The sequence below is a fragment of the Dermacentor albipictus genome, chromosome 3 (genome assembly GCF_038994185.2).
Source record: "Dermacentor albipictus isolate Rhodes 1998 colony chromosome 3, USDA_Dalb.pri_finalv2, whole genome shotgun sequence".
NCBI classification, from domain to species: domain Eukaryota; kingdom Metazoa; phylum Arthropoda; class Arachnida; order Ixodida; family Ixodidae; genus Dermacentor; species Dermacentor albipictus.
The window spans coordinates 113,462,916-113,483,763 of NC_091823.1; the positions used below are offsets into that span (position 1 = coordinate 113,462,916).

General features: G+C 44.2%; 1 protein-coding gene across 9 annotated transcripts in view; it reads left to right on the forward strand.

The window, feature by feature from the left end:
* Window positions 1–20,848, forward strand: part of Orp8 (Oxysterol-binding protein-related protein 8) — a 140,530-nt gene that overhangs the window by 108,642 nt on the left and 11,040 nt on the right. For all 9 annotated transcript variants that reach the window (XM_070535955.1, XM_070535954.1, XM_065450327.2 and 6 more), the window contains 8 exons: window positions 1,234–1,415; window positions 3,157–3,341; window positions 6,122–6,302; window positions 9,019–9,115; window positions 10,331–10,527; window positions 12,140–12,265; window positions 14,525–14,625; window positions 20,534–20,719. In XM_070535955.1, the coding sequence (XP_070392056.1) occupies window positions 1,234–1,415; window positions 3,157–3,341; window positions 6,122–6,302; window positions 9,019–9,115; window positions 10,331–10,527; window positions 12,140–12,265; window positions 14,525–14,625; window positions 20,534–20,719 (1,255 nt within the window). The remainder of the gene's footprint in view (window positions 1–1,233; window positions 1,416–3,156; window positions 3,342–6,121; window positions 6,303–9,018; window positions 9,116–10,330; window positions 10,528–12,139; window positions 12,266–14,524; window positions 14,626–20,533; window positions 20,720–20,848) is intronic.

The following is a 20,848-nucleotide window of genomic DNA, read 5'->3' on the forward strand; positions in this document are numbered from 1 at the left end:
GGGGATCACCATAGGTTCACCGGCATTCATGATGTCCACTTCTCTTCTCTTGAGTCTGTCTCTGCATGCCTTACTCCTTCTTTGCATTATGGATCCTTACAAACTAGCTCAACTTTCTGTCGTCCTAAGATCCCCATAGTGCAAAGGACATTCATTTCTCACTAGGAAACAATATAAAGGTCTTCATTAATGAAAAGGGGTCAGTTCTGTGGGCATTTGCTTGAAATATTAATGTATGCATAGCCGCTGGTGACAAGCATTTAGTATAATTGAGTTAGGACATAGAGTTAGGACCTAGTTGTGATCTGTGCATCATAAATTAGGCTCTCTGTGGGATTTGTGTAGGTGAGCTGCTTTCTGGAATTCAATACAGTTTAACCTGATTATAATGAAGTTGCATCCAACATGAAAATACCTTCATTATATATTATTACATTTAAGCACATATATTCATTACATGCTCAGATTGGTAGAAACGTTTTAGATTTACTTTGTTTATTGAACAGTTCATGTATCCGAGTTCATTATATCAATGCCCAAGTGTGTATGTATCGTTTGTCACACCAAAAGCTTGTTCATGCAAGTCTGTCAGCAGCCATTTGCATCTGTGTGGCACACTTCTGCAGTACATTGATTTCTGGGATATTCCATTAACAGTGTGTTGTTTAGCTCTTCACCCACGCACCCAGTGCACATGCTTGCATAAGGCTTTGCGTCACTTATCGACAAATTCTATTGGCTGCTAAATGTATGAGGCAGTACTGATGTAGAGGAAGAAAATTTATGGTCTCTCTGGTTTGCCAGATAATTTCACAAATACTCTGCAGTTGGAGCCTATCATGGGAAAAAACAAAAACAAAAACCAATAAAAACACAGCTCCATTATCCCAATCTCCATGGCAGCTGTACACATTGCTGCAGGTTTGTGTTTTGTGTCCCCATATAGTGCATAGTCCCTGTTTCACTTTCAGCGATGGCACCAGCTTTATGCTGCTTTGCCTTGTTTTTCTTCACGTGGCATTACACTGTTATCACGTTACCTTGGTTACAGCCGAAATTTTCCTTTTCTCCCCAAGTGTTGTTTCTGTAGTTGAAAATTACTTGCACTTCCCCGCTTAAACTATCCATAATGGTTCAATGTTATGGTTGTTGGGCGGGAACTTCACCCTTTGTTTGAGTGCATCTGCAACGTAAAAATTTCTACGCAAGCATAAATCGGCATATGGTTCACAGACCTGGGTGACGATGCACCCACGGACGACCAGCGCGACGGCACCCAGAGCTTGCGTTCGAGTGACACCGACTCCGAGGAGGAAGAGCACCAACGGCTGACAGAGGACAGTGGAGAGGCAGAGGAAGTTGAGGAGGAACCAGAGACACCGTATCAGGAAGAGAGCAATGAGGAACTTGGAGAGGTGAGGGAGCTTGGGAACGATTATGGTACACCTCTACTGTGTTGATTATATGGCATTTGATGCACGATGGAGCATTGATGTCAACCCCACAACTGGAAGCTCTTCTTTGCTGATAGTCCAGGCCAAACTTTGGCAAAAGGAAAAGAGTGTCACCCGTCCAAGAGTAGTGGGATACTGTAAAAAAAATACCCATTCTGATTTCTTGGAAAGAAAGCTTTGCAGCTGAGGAAAAATTCTTCCTGCTGCGGGGTTTGAACCTGGATTCAACATCTTTCCGGGGCTGTTGCTCTTCTATCGTAGCTAATGAGGGGGCTAGCAGATTGTTGATTGAGGCTGAATTAATTGACAAGTCAATGCACAGAGGCCCTGAATATGGCATATCAGGTTTGAGGAAATCCACAAGGCGGAATAAATTCCCGTACCAATTTGTCCCCAAACCAGGATGAATTTTTCTGTAACTGAAAAGATTTATTTCTGAGAAACCCGTACGTGTTTCCTTTGTGGCATTGTGGCACTCTCGGATCAGGCCCCCATCATAGCCCTGGTTGAATAGTAGATTTGAGACTGGCGACGCGTGGTCGTAGCTTCAGAAGTCATAGCTTCAGAAGAACAAGAAGGGGTGTTGTCAGAATACCCAATGTGATTAGGCCAGAATAATATGGTATCTGTGTGCCCACATTTACACATGTGCTCAAGATATTTAATAAACTGGCCTTAAAATGCTCTTTTAATATTTTTTTTATAATGATGAGTTTTGTCGCATTAGTTGAAACAGGTACACATTATTCTGTTTTGTGTTCCTTTGCATTTCCATTGTTTGTTCTTGTATGACCACCCTTTTTTTCTTCTCACATTTAGTATATTTCTTCTATATTTAGGATATGTTATGCAAATAACACTTCATGGTGGCAAGTAGGTCATAGGAAAGGGTTAGCTGTTTCAGCTTTTCCAAAAGAAACAATGAGCCGAACTCATCCAGTGCAGTTTTATATCTCGGGCAGCCATCAAGACGATTTGAGCTTGTCTATTGCTCTGTGGTTGTAAACAACACCAGATGGTGTAAGGCGCCTGCTGGAGAGTAAAGTTGTGAACTTACTTTTCTCTGTTTTTGTTTTGGTATTATGCCACAAGCCTTCTATTCCAAAGGGCACGTTCTGTGGGATGATTGAACACTTCCAGTTCTGCTGAACAGAAAAGAAAAGAAAGCGAGGGGATATGGAGAGCCGTGACTTTTCGAGTGAGAATGATTTTGCAGTACTGTGCATTGAGCTGAAACGTGTAAATAAGAAAGGGCAAAACGTGCAGTAAAACCCACCTGTGTGTAGTGAAGGCCGCCTCTGATACAGTTAATTTTTTGTTTTTTGTGTATTTTGTCTTTTTGACACAATCTTTTTGTTTTGCTTGGTCTTGCTTTATATTATCAACAGAATTGTTTTACGAAGGAAAAGATCTGTCTTTGGTGCAATTTCATTATTTTTTATGTTCTTGAAGGGTTAACAGAAGGGATATCTCACCTAAAAATGGATTCTAGCATACACAGGAAAAATATTATGCTAATGATGTTTGTTGCTCTAGATTTTGCGTTTTTATTTTCATGCGAGAGTTGTGTAGCCTCTGACTTGATCGCCTTGATGTCTTCCTCTTCTCTACTAACATGTGTAAACATGTGATAAATAACTAATTTTGATTGATGAGTGCTAGCAGAAAGACTGCAAATTCGCTTCCTTTGGCCAACGTGCAGGCGGGTGATGCAGGCCAGACAGAGGAGGTTGCAGAGGAAAATCGCAGCCTCATCTGGGCCCTGGTGAAGCAGGTTCGGCCAGGCATGGACCTGTCCAAAGTGGTGCTGCCCACCTTCATCCTTGAGCCACGGTCTTTCCTCGACAAGCTCGCTGACTACTACTACCATGCTGACATCCTGTCCAAGTGAGCACTGTCTCTGTGCTTGCAAATGTAAACAGTTCGAAGAGACAGATAGGAAGAAAGACGTACAACAAAATGCTGACCTGTTTAAAGGGACTTGTTGCTGGGTTAGTTGGTTCATGTCTGCAGACTTATAGGGACACCCTCTGAATGGAAGTGAAAGGAAGGCACGAGACAAGTGCCTGCCTTGTGTTTTCTTTTTTGCATTGTCAGTCTATGCTGTTGGCTGCTCCAAGGCCTCCCATGGGGTAGTCCGATAGATAGCACTGACAAGCGTTCGGTCAGCCTGCGCATGCTGACGTTGCAAAGCTGAAAAGAAGCTGAAGCGGTATATTTAGACCCAAATTTAGGTATGTGGCCTTTACACATATATGTATGGTATTCCATTTAGATAATGTGAATTGGTCTTTTACTGCACATGTTTTTTTAAATGCTGAACATTTCTTTGCCTTGTCTGAGCCAAGGTCAAACGTGAGGCTGTTCAAAGTCAGAGTTTGTCACCGATACGCTCTTGCGCACCTCCATGCGCCCGATTGCTCGAGGCTGCTATTGGCTCGGCCCCTGCTACCTCCACACGCCTGCTTGCACACTGCTACTGGCTTTGCAACTCCTCTCTTGCTACACTCGCTCGTATGTGTGTGCCCCACAAATAGATGTGGCCCAGCTGCATTAGCTGGAGTATGTTGCACATAGGCCTCTACTTACAGATACAACAATGAGCCCACAAAAGTATTAAGTAGAAGAAAAGTCTAACGGTACGAAGCCACTGCAAAGACGGCAGAGTTATGCGATGCATAGCGATGTGGCGAGGCAGGTGGTGAAGTGACGGGCTGACGGGATATGCGCGGTTGTGGAACGCGAGCAAGGAGAGAAGTGATGTGCGGCCAAGGAACGCCAGCACACCAAGCAAATGGCCACTGAACAGGCTGCTGAGACCATGCTTTACCGATTGGAGGACCGGCACTTGCGGGACTCAGATGCATACTTTGAAAAGCACTTTGTTGAAGACAGTTTGGTATGGCGTGTAGTGTTTGCTACTGCCTCTGGTTCTGATCCAGAAGCAGTAGTTATTGGGGCATCGTGGCCTGCGCATGTTGCGGTCCTCGAGGGAGTGTTTGCCCGCGAGGATGTGAGTTTGTTTGGGCTTTGCACCACCTGCAGGTGAGAAATGCTTTGCATTGACTCAGATAATCATCATGGATGGTTTCTGGCGTAATGTTTTTCTCATGGCTCTTGCTCCAAAGATATTTTGAGTTCTTACTCTGTGTGTTCGTATTCCTTATCCTTAGCTTGTTGGGAGCTGCGACAGAGCAGTCCTTCAGTGATGGTAAAATGCTATTCGTGTAGCGCATGTATTTTTTGCTTTCTATGTACCTAGGTCACTAATAACTTGCTGCATTCTGGTTATTGAATTCTAGGAGACTCCTGAGCATGTGAAGCACCATGTTGGGCATGCGTCTTTGGCTTGGGTTTGTTTGATATAACTGTGGTGGTGTTTTCGAAGTTTGAATATGCGGGAGTTATTCTCGGTTCAGATAAACATAGGACTTTGCTGGGACTAACAGAGTAAATGGAATCACTCGTCAATTCGAATGAGAAGATTTCGAATTATCGTGATTTCTTTGTATTGGTATGAATTCAAATGCAAACAAGGCAAAAACAAATAGAAAGCGTTGTGTTTTCCGGTTTACCTGCATTTGCAACACTGGCTTAGAGGCCAACTGCAGTGAAATTTTGGACCACATATAAAGCCTTGTTTTAGATAGTGTGGATATGGAGCAAGGCCCTTTATGCAGAATTTTACGTTCTATATATGAGTAGATGTGTGCTGAAAAGCAAACAAAAATTGACATTTTTAATACCGAATCTGAACAAAATGCTGCGATTACAGCTTGCCATAAGTTACTTTTTAAAGCGAGTGCGACTCCTCGATATCGCCTCCTATACTTATGCAGTGCCTGTGGCACATAGAAAGCTCTTGAAGGTGACATGTTGGGACTTGGGTCATATCTGCTAGTCACCAGGTACAGGCGTTGTGTGCTTAGGTGCTATTTGAAGGCTATTTAAGAAAAATAGACACTTGCCAGCTTTGCAACTTTTCCAAGATCCTAGTGATGAGACGTGTAAGCTTTTGCATAAAATGAAGAGATTTTGCATCACCTAGCCATAAACAAACTTCACTGTAAAACACAGCATCGAACAGCAAGCTTGGTATTGAATGTCGAAGCACCTAAGCCTAATGTTGCCGCGATGACCACAGCTGCTACCAGATCGGTGAACGAGAGTGCTGGTTCGATGCTGCGAGATACTCACGGTGGTGCCTTCGATTATTGCCATTTCGGACCTGCGGTCTTGGAAAGAAATCCAGAAATTCAAATGACAAAGGATTTCAATGTCCGAAATTGCAGACGTCCTCATACATTGGCTCTGTGGGGTACATGGCGGTGCCGCCATGGACATGCCCGAATTATCAGGCACGTCCTAAATATTGGTCGTTTACTGTAACTGACAATGCCATACATATCCAAACAAGACGGTGATTCGCGAGAAGATGGAGAGTTGGCGTAATCGAGAGCGGTCGAATAAGGGATGTTGTGGGAGCCATCACTTCAACAAGACAACTTGTTTCTTGTTTGACAAGTGTTCATAAACAGAGGCTGTGCATAAATTTTCACAGAAGGCCTCAAAGTTTTTGATGCGCCACACAGCAGGACAGTTCCAGTGCCAGGTGCGAGGTTGCATGCAAGATGTATTATCTAACTGCGTTGTCTGTTGCATGACAGGGCTGTTCAGGAAGACGACCCCTTGACACGGATGAAGCTGGTGGTGCAGTGGTACCTATCCGGTTTCTATAAGAAGCCCAAGGGCCTCAAGAAGCCCTACAACCCCATTCTTGGCGAGGTGTTTCGCTGCTGTTGGAAGCACCCAGAGACGGGCAGCCGAACTTTCTATATTGCTGAGCAGGTTTGTTTATTTGTTGTATGATTGATTGATTGATTGATTTAATATCCTAAATCAATGTGGATGTTGTGAAAAATACTGTAGTGAAGAACTCTGGATTAATTTTGATTAACTAGGGTTCTTCAGCATTCACCTAAAACTCGTTATGTGGGCATATCACTAATCAATATAAACAGCCCTGCGCAATTCTTGGCACAATGTGGAACTCCTTAAACTATTTTTCTCTTTATGTTCAGTTATTGCCTCTGTCACTGTTGCTGCCTACTAAGACATATTGTTACTTGGGGTCAATGCATTTTGGTTTGCATTGAAGTAACACGTTTATTTGCTTTCAAGTTTCTAAAACTCATATACTTGCTTCTGTGCATGAATTGATGATGATGTGTGTGTGTGTCTGCCTGCAGTTTGCAAGAAAACTATAGTTGCACTGTATTTGGCACATTTGGATAATCAACTTTTGTCTGAAACAGTTGTCTTGAACTTTTGTCTTAATCTATGCCCAGTAGCCCAATATGGTTATCAGTTGGTAAATGCTACGTAGTCATGTTTAGAGTTATCTTGTAACAGTGGACTTCCCTAGAGACTCTCGGGAGGAGATGTTGGCTATGTGTGTAGATAAGATCTCATGTTCATCAATGGCAATGGAGCCGTTATTCTTGTTTCTGAGCTTTTCACCATTTATGACTAGCTGGCTAGCACATTAATTCAGGCTAACTCCTCAGCTCTTCATTCATAACAGCATGAACACATCTCACTCAATGACTGCAGAAACTCTTTAAACAGTGGAGTGAGGAAGTGCGGTAGTAGGAGCGAGGGAATTGACCTTTGTGCGGCCTCTCGCTTCGACGCGAACTAAGCGACAAAAACACATCACGGTGTCCTGTGATCTGCGGCGTAGACTCTTGTCTCCACGGTAGATCGCTTTCAAGATGGGGGCCGCACTGCTGTGCCGTATGTAGCAGCTGCCAGTATAGTAGGCCTCTCCTGTTTGTGCCAGTCCCACACACAAATTTCGGAAACTCAGAACGCCCGTGATGGTGACCCGATTTCCGTCCGTCTCTGCACAAGGGATCGCTTTCCTTTTAGTTGCAGCATCGTGATGAACTCCGCATGTCTTTGCAGTCGGCACTTCCATGCTGATATAGCGAATGCAAAAAATGGGAAGATGGACAGTGCACTAACTTAAGCCAAAGTAAGCATTGCCTAAGCACACGTACATAGCACATGGAGAAAGCTACGGCAGCTAGGCTCAAAGCGCATATGAGGTGCCATTTTTAAATACCGATGGCGATGTGGTAACACAGATTTACGGTTGTACTTGATTACCCCATTTTGTTGGAAAAAAGTGCGTGTAAGGTTCGAGTAAATACGATATGTAATTATTCCCTGTTATTTAATAAAATTTAAGAGGGTCACAATTATAAGGTGAGGGTTTAGCTTTGGGATCGCCCCCCACCCCCTCCAGAAAAATAAAAGCTCAGGTATGCACAATTAAGGTGATAAAGAGTAGCCAGTGGATTATTCAGTCTTGGCAGGGATTACCTAAAATACTGAATTGCCAACACAGCTAAAATGCAATGTGGCAAACAAGAAATGGGGGGAAGGGAGCTTCAACCTGTGGAGGAGGGTACAGTGTAGGGTTCCCTAAGAGTTAACAGAATTGCATTGGCGAGAACTTTTCCTTGAGGTGTGGTGTTATGGCAGCGTGCGCTGCAGTGCTGTGAAGCCACACAGCAAGGCGAAACTCGCGCTGCTGTGAAGCCACTCGTCAAAGTGAAATTCACATATAATTCGCACTCCGTCTTTAATGTTCAATTTTTAAAATTCTGGGTGAAGGTTACACATGCAAAAATATGGTACTGCCTCATATGCCAGATTAATTCGTACAATTTGTGCTGACATTGAAGATATTGATTACTGACAGAGCCTGGTGCACCGCCAGAAACGCAATCAGTCATGGACGTGTTCGGCATGTGAAATTGAAACTATCTGATCTACCGCTTTCGCGTGGCCCCACAGGTCCCACACCCCCTCTGTGTAAGTGCACCGGCTCGGCTCGGCTCGGCCCGGCTTGTGGCTTCCAAGATAGCACTAATGCACTCTCGGAGTTCACGCCTAGCTGTCCCAGCCAGCACTACGCGCCGCACTGAAAGAGAAGTGGAGGCACTGTTTTTTTGCACTCTGTTGCACAAGAAGCACCATCTGTATGCGGGACGGCGCAGTTAGGTGTGGCAACTTCGAGATCTTGGAGCGCGAGCCAGTGTGCCTAGCTTTGCCAGCTATGTGCCGAAGTGAGAGAGAGGTGCTGTAAGAGAGAAGTGCTGCTTGTGCACGTCCACCGTACACATGCATGGCTACGAGCGGCGGTGAGAAAGACCCGTGTTGCTCGATTGTGTATGCAACGCGGGAATGTTTAACTGCCAGGCCGAACGAGTGCCGAAGAACAGTGCACCACTGTAGACATTTTTTTTTCCTTGGGACAGATCTAGTTCATTATATCTATTGGCTGAACAATTTTGCGTCGTTAAAACGAGGGTTTAAATATGTGGATGTCTATGGGGATTTCAAGGGGCATTGCATTTTGCTTCATTATGACCCATTTAGCTATAACGAGGCTCGAGGGTATTCCTAATTCAGTGATGTGTAAGGTGTGATAGCAGTGAACCCAAATAGAATGTTGATACAGTGAGCTAATGGCAGCGTTTATCTCTTAATCCAGGTCTCTCATCACCCGCCAATTTCCTCTTTCTATGTGAGCAACCGACCAGATGGCTTCTGCATCAGTGGAACAATTTTGGCAAAGTCAAAGTTCTATGGTGAGCCCTTTCCCTGGCCTTGTTTTCCTGTTTTCATAGGTGAGAATTGCATTTCAGAGGCACATCTCTCGTCAAGTCCGAGAAAAAAAAAATGAAGGCTTTAGTAATTTTTAATTGAATACGCTCACACGGTTACGATTAGCCCCTGTATATCAACAGAAAGCTAAAGAAACATGTCTTACAAAGATTTAACGTTTAGGACCTTACGGTTTTAGATTATGGTGTTCTTCAATTTGTGATAAACGAAGTTAACTGAAAGGTACAGGAAATATTCACAATGTTGCACTGATACCACAAGAAAAATTTTAAAGAAAATCTAGAATGTGCGGAATGTTTTTATCTTGATTACCTATGGTCTATAAAAGTTTCCATGTTCTAGCTCACGAGGTATGTGACTTTAAAAAAAGTTTTCTGCCTAGTGGAACAGCCTCTTTCATGTAAGTGCCATAAATATGGGGCAAAATGTCAAACTCTGGTGGGCTTGTGGCAGCAGATCTCTGCCATATGCTGCAGACATACTGAACGTAAGAGGTGCGATATTCCCAGCATATCTATAACATACGAGTTTGCACAAAAAATCAATCAATCGTTAACAGGCAGAATATGAAATTTGCAAAGAAACAGCCAATAATTGTCTCAGGCTGGTCTTTTGAGTCTCCATCATGCGAATTATGGTCTCATCATTTGACATTGTCGTCATACTCACTGCTGCTAGTAGAATCTAAATAGTCATCTGAGGAAGCAGGAGAATCGAGAGAGTGATGTCCTTCGCACGAGAGCTTAGGGACTAAAGGGTGTGCCGTCATCCCGATCATAAGGAGCATTCATTAGTGTTTGTTAAGTCACCTCCACAGGAAAAAAGAAAGAAAGCTATACTCGGAAAGTGCAGTTGAAGGTGAAAAGTGGAATTTGGAGAAAGTGGAAGTGGAGTAGATGACGCAACAAGTTGGGAAGAGTTATGAGAGCCTTAAAGTAGGGTGCGGCGCTTGTAGGTCACTTGCGATCCACGTTGACCCACGTTCAATGACTATGGTAAGGGATGAATCCAATTGCACTGAAAAGCCTCCAGCCAAGAATATTTAGTTTTTGCTTAATTACATACAATGTAAAAATTGTGGAAGTTTTAGTCATCGCACATTGACGGCATGGCAGGTTACGACTTCCTGAACGATTTTACAGTGATTGCAATTGATAGGTTGCGGTACCTTCCTGCAGGCAACTCACTATCGGCAATTCTGGAAGGCACAGCGCAATTGTCCTTTTTGACGAGGGGCGAGACGTACACAATCACCATGCCGTACGCTCACTGCAAGGGCATCCTCATGGGCACCCTTACCATGGAGCTCGGAGGCAAGGTGAACATCGTATCGGAGAAGACGGGCTACCGCACCGAACTCGAGTTCAAACTCAAGGTGAGTTGAGCTGCTCAAGTGGTGGATAAATTTTTGCTCATATCTACTGCTATCAGAGTGTTTGAGGTCCACTATTGCAATGCATGGCCCTGAGGGCATATGTGCGCTGCACAAGTAAATGCAGCCTTGCTGGCATAAATTGAAGTAGCGGATTGGTTGTTGCACTGTGCTAACCTTCCATATTTTCAAAGGATCCTTGACCCAAAGCTATTCCTCCACTCCAGTGAGTTGAGTACAGTGCCACTGCTCGATTGAACCAAGAATTGCCGGGGTGTGTCAATGAAGCACAGTGGCCATTGCTGTCAAAAGGGCGGTACTTCCGTCAACTTTCTTGAGTCGAAGTAGAGGAACATTCTAGAATAAGGGGGCATAACACCCTATGGTGTTGCTTATTCCTTAATCTTTAGTGTTCTGTGTCGTCATTGTGCTTTAGCTCGTAGTGCTGAAATACGGTACCTAGTTTACCTTGACAAGGAACGGAGAAAATCAAATAGTCAACATCTTAAGTTTGTTTGCCATGCTACTTAAAATAGGTATGGCATGACCACAAAATGCTGAAGTGCGATTAAATTAAAAAGTGATTAAATTATAGAGTTTACATGTAAAAACCACAATCTGATTATGGGGCGTGCCATAGTGGGGGCTCCGGATTAATTTTGACCACCTGGGGTTCTTTAACGTGCACCTAAATCTAAGTACATGGGTGTTTTTGCATTTTGCGCCCACCAAAATGCGGCTACCGTGGCCAGGATTTGACCCTGTGATCGTGCTTAGCAGTGCAACACCAAAGAGCCACTAAGCAACCGCGGCTGGTGTGGAAGTGTGATGCGGTGTACTACAGGAAGGCACACATGAAGTAGTATTCATACAGAGAAAGCCTCCTAAGACTCTTGACTATGCTGACAAGTGTTACAAATGGACAGGTGGGACGTTGATCAGTGTAAAGCATGTGAAAATATGTTTGTAGATGCTAACATTGTTTAACATTTCACTGGGCGTTGATTAAGGCTGGTGGCATCCGTCGGCATCGTGTCGTGCAATGCTGCGGTGCAATGCCTTCAGTGCCACTGGTAGCGCTCCTCATCGAGCCAGCATGGTGAGATGCCTGGTGGTTGCTAGGGCACTGTTCCATCTGCCCAGCAGGAGTTGCCTTGTATGCAGCGTCGTGCCAATATGTTGCACATGCATATAATTAGAGCACCATCCTAGAAGCTCAGTTGTAACACTAAACCTTGCCATTGCCATCACAGCTTCGCCCTCCAGGTGAAGCAGCCAACTTCTTTTTTTGTACAGTGCCCAGGTTTTCTTATTCTTTTGTTCTGTTCCTGTCACACCGTTTTTTAAAACAGTGTTAACCTGCGAACTTGCCAAACCTGCCGTTTTGATTCATTGTTGCTCGTTAGTGTTCCTCAAACATTTACGATACACAGCACTGTAGCAGATGAGACAGCACTCTCTGTTGTAATTTGTTGTCGTTTTTTTTTTCCCCATTTCTTTTTCCTTCCTTTTTTTCTTTTTCTTTTCTTCTTCGTGCTGTACAGTTGCCCTATTGGTTGCTTACATGGGTGATGCCGTGCTCTGTTCTCCCTCCTTTTTGCATCTCTCTGTGCAGCCATTCCTAGGTGGGCCTGAGTTGTGCAACTTGGTGACGGGGAAGTTGAAGCTAGGCAAGGAGACCTTGTTTCTCATCCAGGGTCATTGGGATGGGCAGATTTTCCTGCGAGACAAGAGGACACAGGTGAGATGCCATCTTCTCTGTCTCTGCTCGGCATGATGCAACATGTACTCTTTAGGTACGGACAGCATGCAATGCAGGAAAGGCTGATAACGTCCCCTATTCCAGAATGGTGCTTGAGATGACTCTCCAATCATGGGTCTCTAACCTAAGATGTGGCAGTGCTTTCCTGTGGGAAACGTCTGCTTCCCTGGCATTGTTTTTTGCATGCTCTTGTTTTGTGCAGCAAATAAAATTATGTAACCGTGTTCCTTTGTCATACCTTCATCATCTGCTCATGGTTTTGTGCAGTCACAGAAAGAACACTTTCTTCTTCCTTTTTTTTATTTAAGGAGCTATTAAAAAGACATACTTTTGGCAGATTACTCAAACTTATCTCACGAATACCTGTTAGCACCCTGCCACTGATAAGGCAGAATCATTCATGCCAGCCCTATGCGCGGAAAGTGAGCGGACTAACTACACTGATTGCTATGGCGATGAGACCATTTCCTTTTGTTCTACTTGTTGCTGGTGTGTTGCACCAGTGTTTCACTGGATGACACTGTGATCATCATTGTTAGCATCACTGTGACAGTGCATGGCTCTTAGCGTGGCTGAGTGTATGCGCAGCCCGCACCCCCTATTTTAGAGGTAATCTGCCACATGTGCAAAGAGTGGGTGTGCCAAGAAGGCATAGCACCATTTGCGCAGCCTTGCCCGTGCATCTGGCACTGAAGATTGCATAATCTCGTTTTACTTAGAGGTGTTGAAGCTAGAGGCAGAAGAAGCATTGGCTCCCTATTGCCGGTACTTTTCGTGACAGTCATACCACTATCGTCCCACACTAACGACCGCGTGGGCAGAGTGGACAGGAAAGCGTGGCTGGCTTTGCTTTGTACCGCCGATGTGAAAATATCGTTGACGCAGCATAAAACCATACCTTTTGTCGCTGACTCTCAAATTCATCAAAATGAATTTTTGCTCCTTCAAGTTTGCTTTTTGCAATTGCCTGATAATTCGGAATCTTTGGCGGCCTCTTCTGTGTAAAAAAAATTTATTGGCAGCTGTACTTATTTGCATAATAGGTCGAATTTCAATATAGTGCAATTATGCTGTAAAGAAGCAAATTGCAAATATTACCAACTTCATTGTATAGAGGTTTAACTGTGTATCTTATACCGGGCTCCTTGGTCAAGTCAGCTGTATCCCCTATGTCTTGTGATAAAGTTTCCCAAAAATTGATGAGTCATTTTTTATTCCTACACATAATTTCTGAGGTAATCATTAATGGGATCTTTCCACATTGTGATTGTGTCAACTTTGTTTGCTAACCTGCTTATTCTCAATGTATCATTGGTTCAAATTCAAATGTGAACAAGTTGGAAACAGCTAGTATGTGTTGTTGGGCTTTCAAGTTGACTCGCATTTGTAACAATGCCTTAATTCAAGCTTTAGAGCATACATAAGTGAATGGATGTATCTATAAATTTGAGGTAGTCTGCAAGTTTGAACATTGTTGGTGAATTTCTGCCTTAAGAGTAGATAAGAGCCAGCAGTTGCAATTACTGTTACTTTTAGAAAGTTTAAGTTCAGGAATATACTATCTGTGTAAGCACTGTAATCAAACCAGCAATTACTTTAGATTGCATCTTTATTTTTGCATTGATGTTGTTTCATTCATCATTTTCGTAAGGAATATTTTGGTCAGCAAGAATGATAGAATTCCATTTCTGTGAGTCTCTTTGATACTATGAACACATTTTACCATTCTCCCTTCAAGTTCCCAATAACGGGATTATATTCATTTTAGTCTATCTAATCAGAATATTTATTTTCTCGTACCCATTAGCACTGCCAAGTCATCAAAAGATGATAATGTGAGGTGTGTAGTATGCCACTACCTGGAGTGACATCATCGCCAGTGGCGGGATGAACCTTGTCTTTAACCCTCAACCTGCTGTATTGCTTAAGCTCAGGTTGTGTGGGGCTATGATTGTCATTAGTGCCTGCTTACTACTTCATGCTTCCAAACGTTTTGGTTCCTTTGTATTCACGTTTATCATAAGGTATGTAGCTAACATACCTTTTTTTTTTCTTTTTTGGTGCCATGTTGCCTAGTTGCAACAGTGATAGTATGCGAACTTGAGCTTGTGTGTATGGCTTTTTACTTGTGTACTATACTGTGTCCTTTCTCATCACATTTTTTTGTGCTGTTTTCCCGCCACGAAATGGCAACAGTACTTCTGAATGCTTTCCTTTGCTTTTGTGTTCTAATTGCAGGAGGAGCAGGTGCTGTGGCACCCAACCCAGGAAGTGAAGTCGAAACGGCTAAAACGATCCACAGTGCCCTTGGAGATTCAGCAAGAATATGAATCCGAAAGGTGGGGCCAGTGTTTGTGATTGTGGAGTTTGAGTCGCACCTTGAGTGATGTTTTTCCAGCTGAGCACATTTTTTTTAACTAAGAAGCTAGCAAAGAAGCTAACGAATGTGCAACAAGTGATAGAACAGGAAGTGATAGGTTTCTTAATGGTGTGTTAAGAAACAGCACTACGGATAAGAAAGCGAATGGGTGTAACTAATATCTTAGTTGAGATTAGGGAAAAATACTTTTTTTTTTCTCTCTTTGGAGGGCTGCCTACGGCATAGTAAAGAAAAAGAGAAGTATGCAATGCCACCCTGCGACATGCAGGAAGTCCGGTAAGGCTTGTAATTACGGTTATCTTGACCTCATTGGCAAAGTTGGTGTGCCGGTCACTGTGGAGGCCAGAACATCTTAGCAAAGGCTCCCGGGTGCATCGTGTGCCTGGGCAAGTCCACAACAGGTAGTACCATATTTATTCGAATCTAATGTGCACCTTTTTTCCGATAAAACTGGTCCAAGAATTGCACGCGCGTTAGCATCGAGCACGACCTGAAATCCATGTTACCATGTTGCCATCGGTATTCGAAAAATGGCCGCCTCGTACGTGCTTCTAGCCTAGCTGCCGTAGCTTCCTCCATGTGCACACCTCCATGTTGTACGTGTAATCAGGTGCTGGTGTAACTTAGTGTACCGCCTGTCTTCCCGTTTTCTGCGTTTATTCAATCAGCATGGAAGCGCTGACTGCGAAGACACGCCGAGTCCACCATGATGCCGCATTTAAAAGGAAACTTATCATGCACGCGGAGGCGGACGGAAATCAGGCCGCATCACGGGCGTTCGGAGTTCCCGAAACTTGAGTGCAGGACTGGCACAAACAGAAGGAGAATATTTTGCACAGCTAAGCAACAAGGAAGGGTTTCAGTGGACTGAAGCAGGGCTACTTCACCAAAATAGAAGAGCTGCTCGTGGAATACGTGCAAGAGCAGCGAGTGGCACAGCGGCCTGCAACGACCGATCTGCTCAAAGTATGGGCGATGCAGTTAGCTCTACAGAAAGGGCTAATGTGGAGTGACGAAGGGACTTCAAAGCGAGCAGGTGCTGGCTATCAAATTCTATGAAAAGGCTTTTCTCTTCAAAGGTGGGCAGAGATATGTCAAAAATTGCCTGAAGAACATGAAGAGAAATTGCACAGTTTTCAGCAGTACGTTTTGAAGTTGCGCCGTAAAAACGGCTACCACTTCGGACAGATTGGAAATGCTGATCAGACACCGTTTTACTTTGACATGCCTGCCACCACAACCGTTGAAAAGAAGGGGGCGAAGCAAGTGCGCGTTTTGTCTTCCGGCCACGAAAAAACTAGTCACCGCAGTGCTTTGTTGCACTGCGGATGGGCACAAGTTGCCCCCGTATCTTATCTTCAGATGGAAGACGCTCCCGAAAGGAATCATGCTTCCGAGTGGTGAGATTGTGTGCGCAAATGAAAAAGGTTGAATGACCACGGACTTTGTTGCTGACTGGATTGATAACCATTGGCGGAAGAGACCTGGCGGCAGTCTGGGTCTGCGTGAGAAGCGTGCCTCGATGCAGGACTTTGCTGGATGGGTGAAAGATGCATGGTGCACGATCCCGTCTGCCATGGTCAACAAGGCCTTTAAAAAGTGCGGGATTTCGAATGCCATGGACGGCACCAAGGACAAAATGCTTTGGTCTGTTGATAGCGATAAGGAGTTGTCTGATAGTGACGACGAGCGATATCTATTGTGCAATGAAAATCTTGGTGGCAAGGTACGCCGCTTCCATTTGTGTTTTTATTCATCGCAACTTTACTGTATTGGGAGTAAATCAGTTTTTTCTGAATTAGAGAAAATAGTATTTCTATATGACAGCACGCGGTGCACCGTATTGTATTCTTCTTCTTTTTTTCTCTTTTTTTTTTGTCATGGAAAACGGGTGCACGTTACAATCGAGGGCGCGTTAGAATTGAGTAAATATGGCAGTTGCTTACCGATAATTCAGGCTTGACAGCGACAGCCAAAACATCCGAATAACAGGGACTCTGAAATACTGCATTCGCCAGAAAATCAGCGACCCTTTTTTTTTAGGTTCCACGGATATATATATATATATATATATATATATATATATATATATATATATATATATATATATATATATATATATATATATATATATATATATAAAAAGATGTGCCATATTCTTAGATCATCACTTTCAGGGTTACCTTCAGTTTCGTGTGACTACACTTGTGGACAACTTTCTGTGGCAATGAAGGGAAAGCTGCAGAGGCAAAGTGCGTACAAGCTAAAGCACTTCTGAAAGAAGTCTCACTTTTTCATCAGTGTTTAAGCTGGGGAAGAGAATACACAAAACCTTATTTACAACAGATAAATAAAACGAATTGTCTGAGAATACAGCCCCAGTTTGTCAACGCGTTGCTATGTGCAAGTACGCTTGCCTGTGGTCTAGACAGATCCTTGGCCACAATTTTCTAGCGATGCCTTTTATGCTAGTCCTTCTCGCGCTTTGCACACTTTGTCAGTGTTCAGAGAAACACTTCGCCCGCATTATCAATGATATTAGCCACCTGTGAACAGTGGATGATAAGAGCGGAACTTGCTCACCAAATTGTGCGAATCGCAAGCACAGCCTAGCCTTTGCAACTTCTTGGCTTGACCTGCCCTTTGGTTTAGGCACGCTTGGCAACTACTAGATCAACTATGCTTCTCTAGTTTCGGTATCAAGGGCATGCAGGCAACATGGCAGACGGCCCTTCCAGCAATGTGTAAAGATGAGATAATCTCTATTTGTGCTCGACTTGGTGGCTAAATCATCAAATGGCCGTGCTGTTGGAGTCTGACTTACCGCACGATGCGCTGTAAGGTGTCCAAAATTTTGATCGTCCTTGTACATTAACTATATAGGGCCAGTGGCGGTGTTTCAATAATCGAGTATGTCCGAATTATTAGTCGGCGACTGTATACACCAGTGTCTTGTGCCACGGTCGTAGAGTGGGGGTGGCGGAGGCATCCTTGATAAAGCCTTTCCACTTGCACGTGACAGCTGGCCATGCCATCCGATGTGTAGAGCAGATATATAAGCGATGGTCTTATTACAGTAAGAGTTTGAGTTCCAAGGGAAGGAAAATGCAGCCAAGGATGGCAAACAACTAGATGGTCTCATGAGATAAAGGCATTTTCAGGCATAAGATGGGGTCAGCTGATGCAAAACAGGGTAATCCTAGATCGATGGGAGAGGCCTACATCCTGCAGTGGACATTAAATAGGCTGCTGCTGCTGGTAATGACGACTGCAATGTTGATTACGGAAAAGAAGAAAACCTGAGGTATGATGTGCAGTGATAATCAGTCCATAAGTTGAAAGCAGCAACTATTTGAGAACTGTTTTGGAGACGCTGTGCTAATGGTAATACAGTTGAACCTTGATATAATGAACCTCAGTATAACAAAATTTTCAATGTAGCAAAGTATTTAACTTTTAATAACTTCCTGGCCATAGAACATCCTGCACATAGAACCTCAATATAACGAAGTGTGTTTAAGCGCAATTTCAATACGTATAATGAAATTTCACTGCCACCGCGAAGAAATACAGAGACAATAAATGGAAACTTCTGTGGATGCAGATGGTCAAATTACACGCTGCTGTTTGCTAAAGCACCTCTCAAATTACGCTGCAAGACCAACACAGACCACCGCAACATCATGCTTCGTATAAAGTCCAAGTGCGATAAGATCCTGTCACGTCATGTGCGCTGTATGCTTTGGTTGCAAGTGAAATCTTGAGAGTGAGCCGAGAGGGATGGTGACTTGATGAGCAGTCTTTCAGCATGAGCAAAGTGAAAGGGGAGGAGAAGAGCGAGCTTGTGGCAGTGCAATCAAGCACGTGCTAAAGGAGGGGTGACAGGGGAAGAATTGGTCAACAGGTTAGCACGCAGGTTGGCACGCGTACCTTCTTATCTAGCACAGCCATATATATGCACGTGCGGCCTGCGCGCGCCCTGTTTTAGAGGCAATCTGCCACATGTGCAAGGAGTGGGTGAGCTGAGATGACATGGTGTCATGTGCACTGTCTTCCCACGCATTTAGTACTGGAGGTTGCGTAACCTCAAGTTTCAGAGATGCATTGAAGTGAAAAGCAGGCAAAGCACTCGCTCCCTGCTGCCGGCGCTTTTCATGAGAGCGTCGTTACGTTGCAGGCGACACTATCAGCCGCGCAGATGGAGTGGACGTGAAAGTGTGGCTCGTTTCGTATCACCGATGTGATGATATCGTTGACACGGCATGAAGCCTGTCCTGTCCAGGCCTGTCCAAAGAACCCTTTTGACAGAAAGCCCCTAAACCCTTCACTTCCTTTTCCTTATGTGGTTCTGCACCACAAAATGCCACATGACCCAGTTGATCTCTTCAGAGGCATGAGTGTCACTCGCACTCCTCTGTTATATCGTGAACCTCCTCCATCAGGGCAAGGAGGTTCATGATAAAGAAGTGCTTGCGGGAGGAGGTTCACGGTAACGAAAGTGCTAGAGCAAAATGAAGGTGGGAAAATACAAAGGATAATGAAGGAGAGGGGTAACGTAACACTGGTCAGTTCACTGCCTCATGCAGGTATGTTCCCTTTGCTGCTGCATTCTTGCCCTGTCACCGACTACAGTAGAAACTTGTTGATACGATCCCATGTCATAGTTTCCCAGCGCCAACATTCGCATTCAAGAATGCAAAAAAAATGACCCGATATAGTTCTTTACTGGCTGACATGTTCTCGGAAAACATAATTTGGCACCAATGTTCAGTATATTGCCGAACTGCAACCGTACGATACTTTTTCCATCTACTAGATCCCATGTAAACAAGAAAAGGTGTGAGGCATTCCTAATAAAGAGCAGTAGGCACCCGCAACAGCAGCTTCCCTGCAGTACTCGCCAACCCATGTTAAGTGAAAATGTTGTCATGCACTTGGTTTCCTATTCCGACACCAACAAATCTCCTCGCAAGCCGTCACACATTGCCATTCACAGCTATTGCAGCCAACCGATTGCGAAAAGCATCTATACCTATCTGTTTCACATCACATGTTGCATAGTGTCTGATGGAAGGGTATTACATGCTCTTAGTACTGTTGCAGTACTCTTAGTACGCTCTTAGTACTGTTGCAGGAAGCATAAAGTGAGCATCATGTTTCGCTCTGGTGGCATCATGGCATTGTATTCTAGCTGTATTTCATTTTGGTTTCCCATTGCTGTCTTAAAACAACAATTCGTGTCTTGGGTCGCTCAGACACCACAAGAGTCGGCGTCCCGTGCTGCAACAATTCTCTCCAAGTGGGCACACCAGAACTTCTCACTCAAATTATGCGCCTCACGAAGCTGCTGAATCGAGCCAAACTCAAGAAGCTTGCCGAAGCTGCAAAAAAGAAACACATCAGGGCATGTCAGCATCTCGTCTTGTGGTGCAATGATTTATGCAATGCTTTGCCTTACAATGCAGATGACAGCTACAGTTGAGTGTGATGAATTTCTTTCAGGACTTCAGATTATACATTTTCCCATGTATCAAGTTATTTTTCATGCATTTTTTTTTTTCAGAACATATGAACAATGTTCTATTGTATAGTTATTAAGCAGTTAAGAGTCAGCACTCATCCAGGTGTTCCTTATGTGCATTTCGTCTTTGGCTGCCAAGTATTTACTCATGATGCCATGTCAGGCTTGCTGTGCTGGCACTTCTTTAGGTGCATGGAGTGTTGTGCTGTGCAAGCATGTGAAAAAGCTTTAAGGTTCGTTTACAGCTCACATTGGCTCTGACACATCTGTTAATTCATTGACAAAGCTGTGGATGTGAAGCGTTTGAGGTCTCGGCAGTGATGCATTTGGTGTGTGCACAATGCAGGCTGTGGCAGCACGTGTCGGCAGCCATAGTACGTGGTGACCAGGTGGCAGCCACTGAGGAGAAGACTATCCTGGAAGAGGCGCAGCGCAGGAGCACCAAGGAGAGACAAGCACGCATGGAAGCTTGGATGCCCCGCTTCTTCGTCCAGGACCTGCTCACTGGTGACTACCTCTACAAGCACGCCGAGTAAGCCCCCAATGACATTACTGGCAGTTAAAACACTAGGTCTCTTTGCTATGTCATACCAGACAGCCCAAGAATGTCTGAGACACTACATACGCCAATACTCATTGGCTGGAAGCAGTGCCTTGGGCA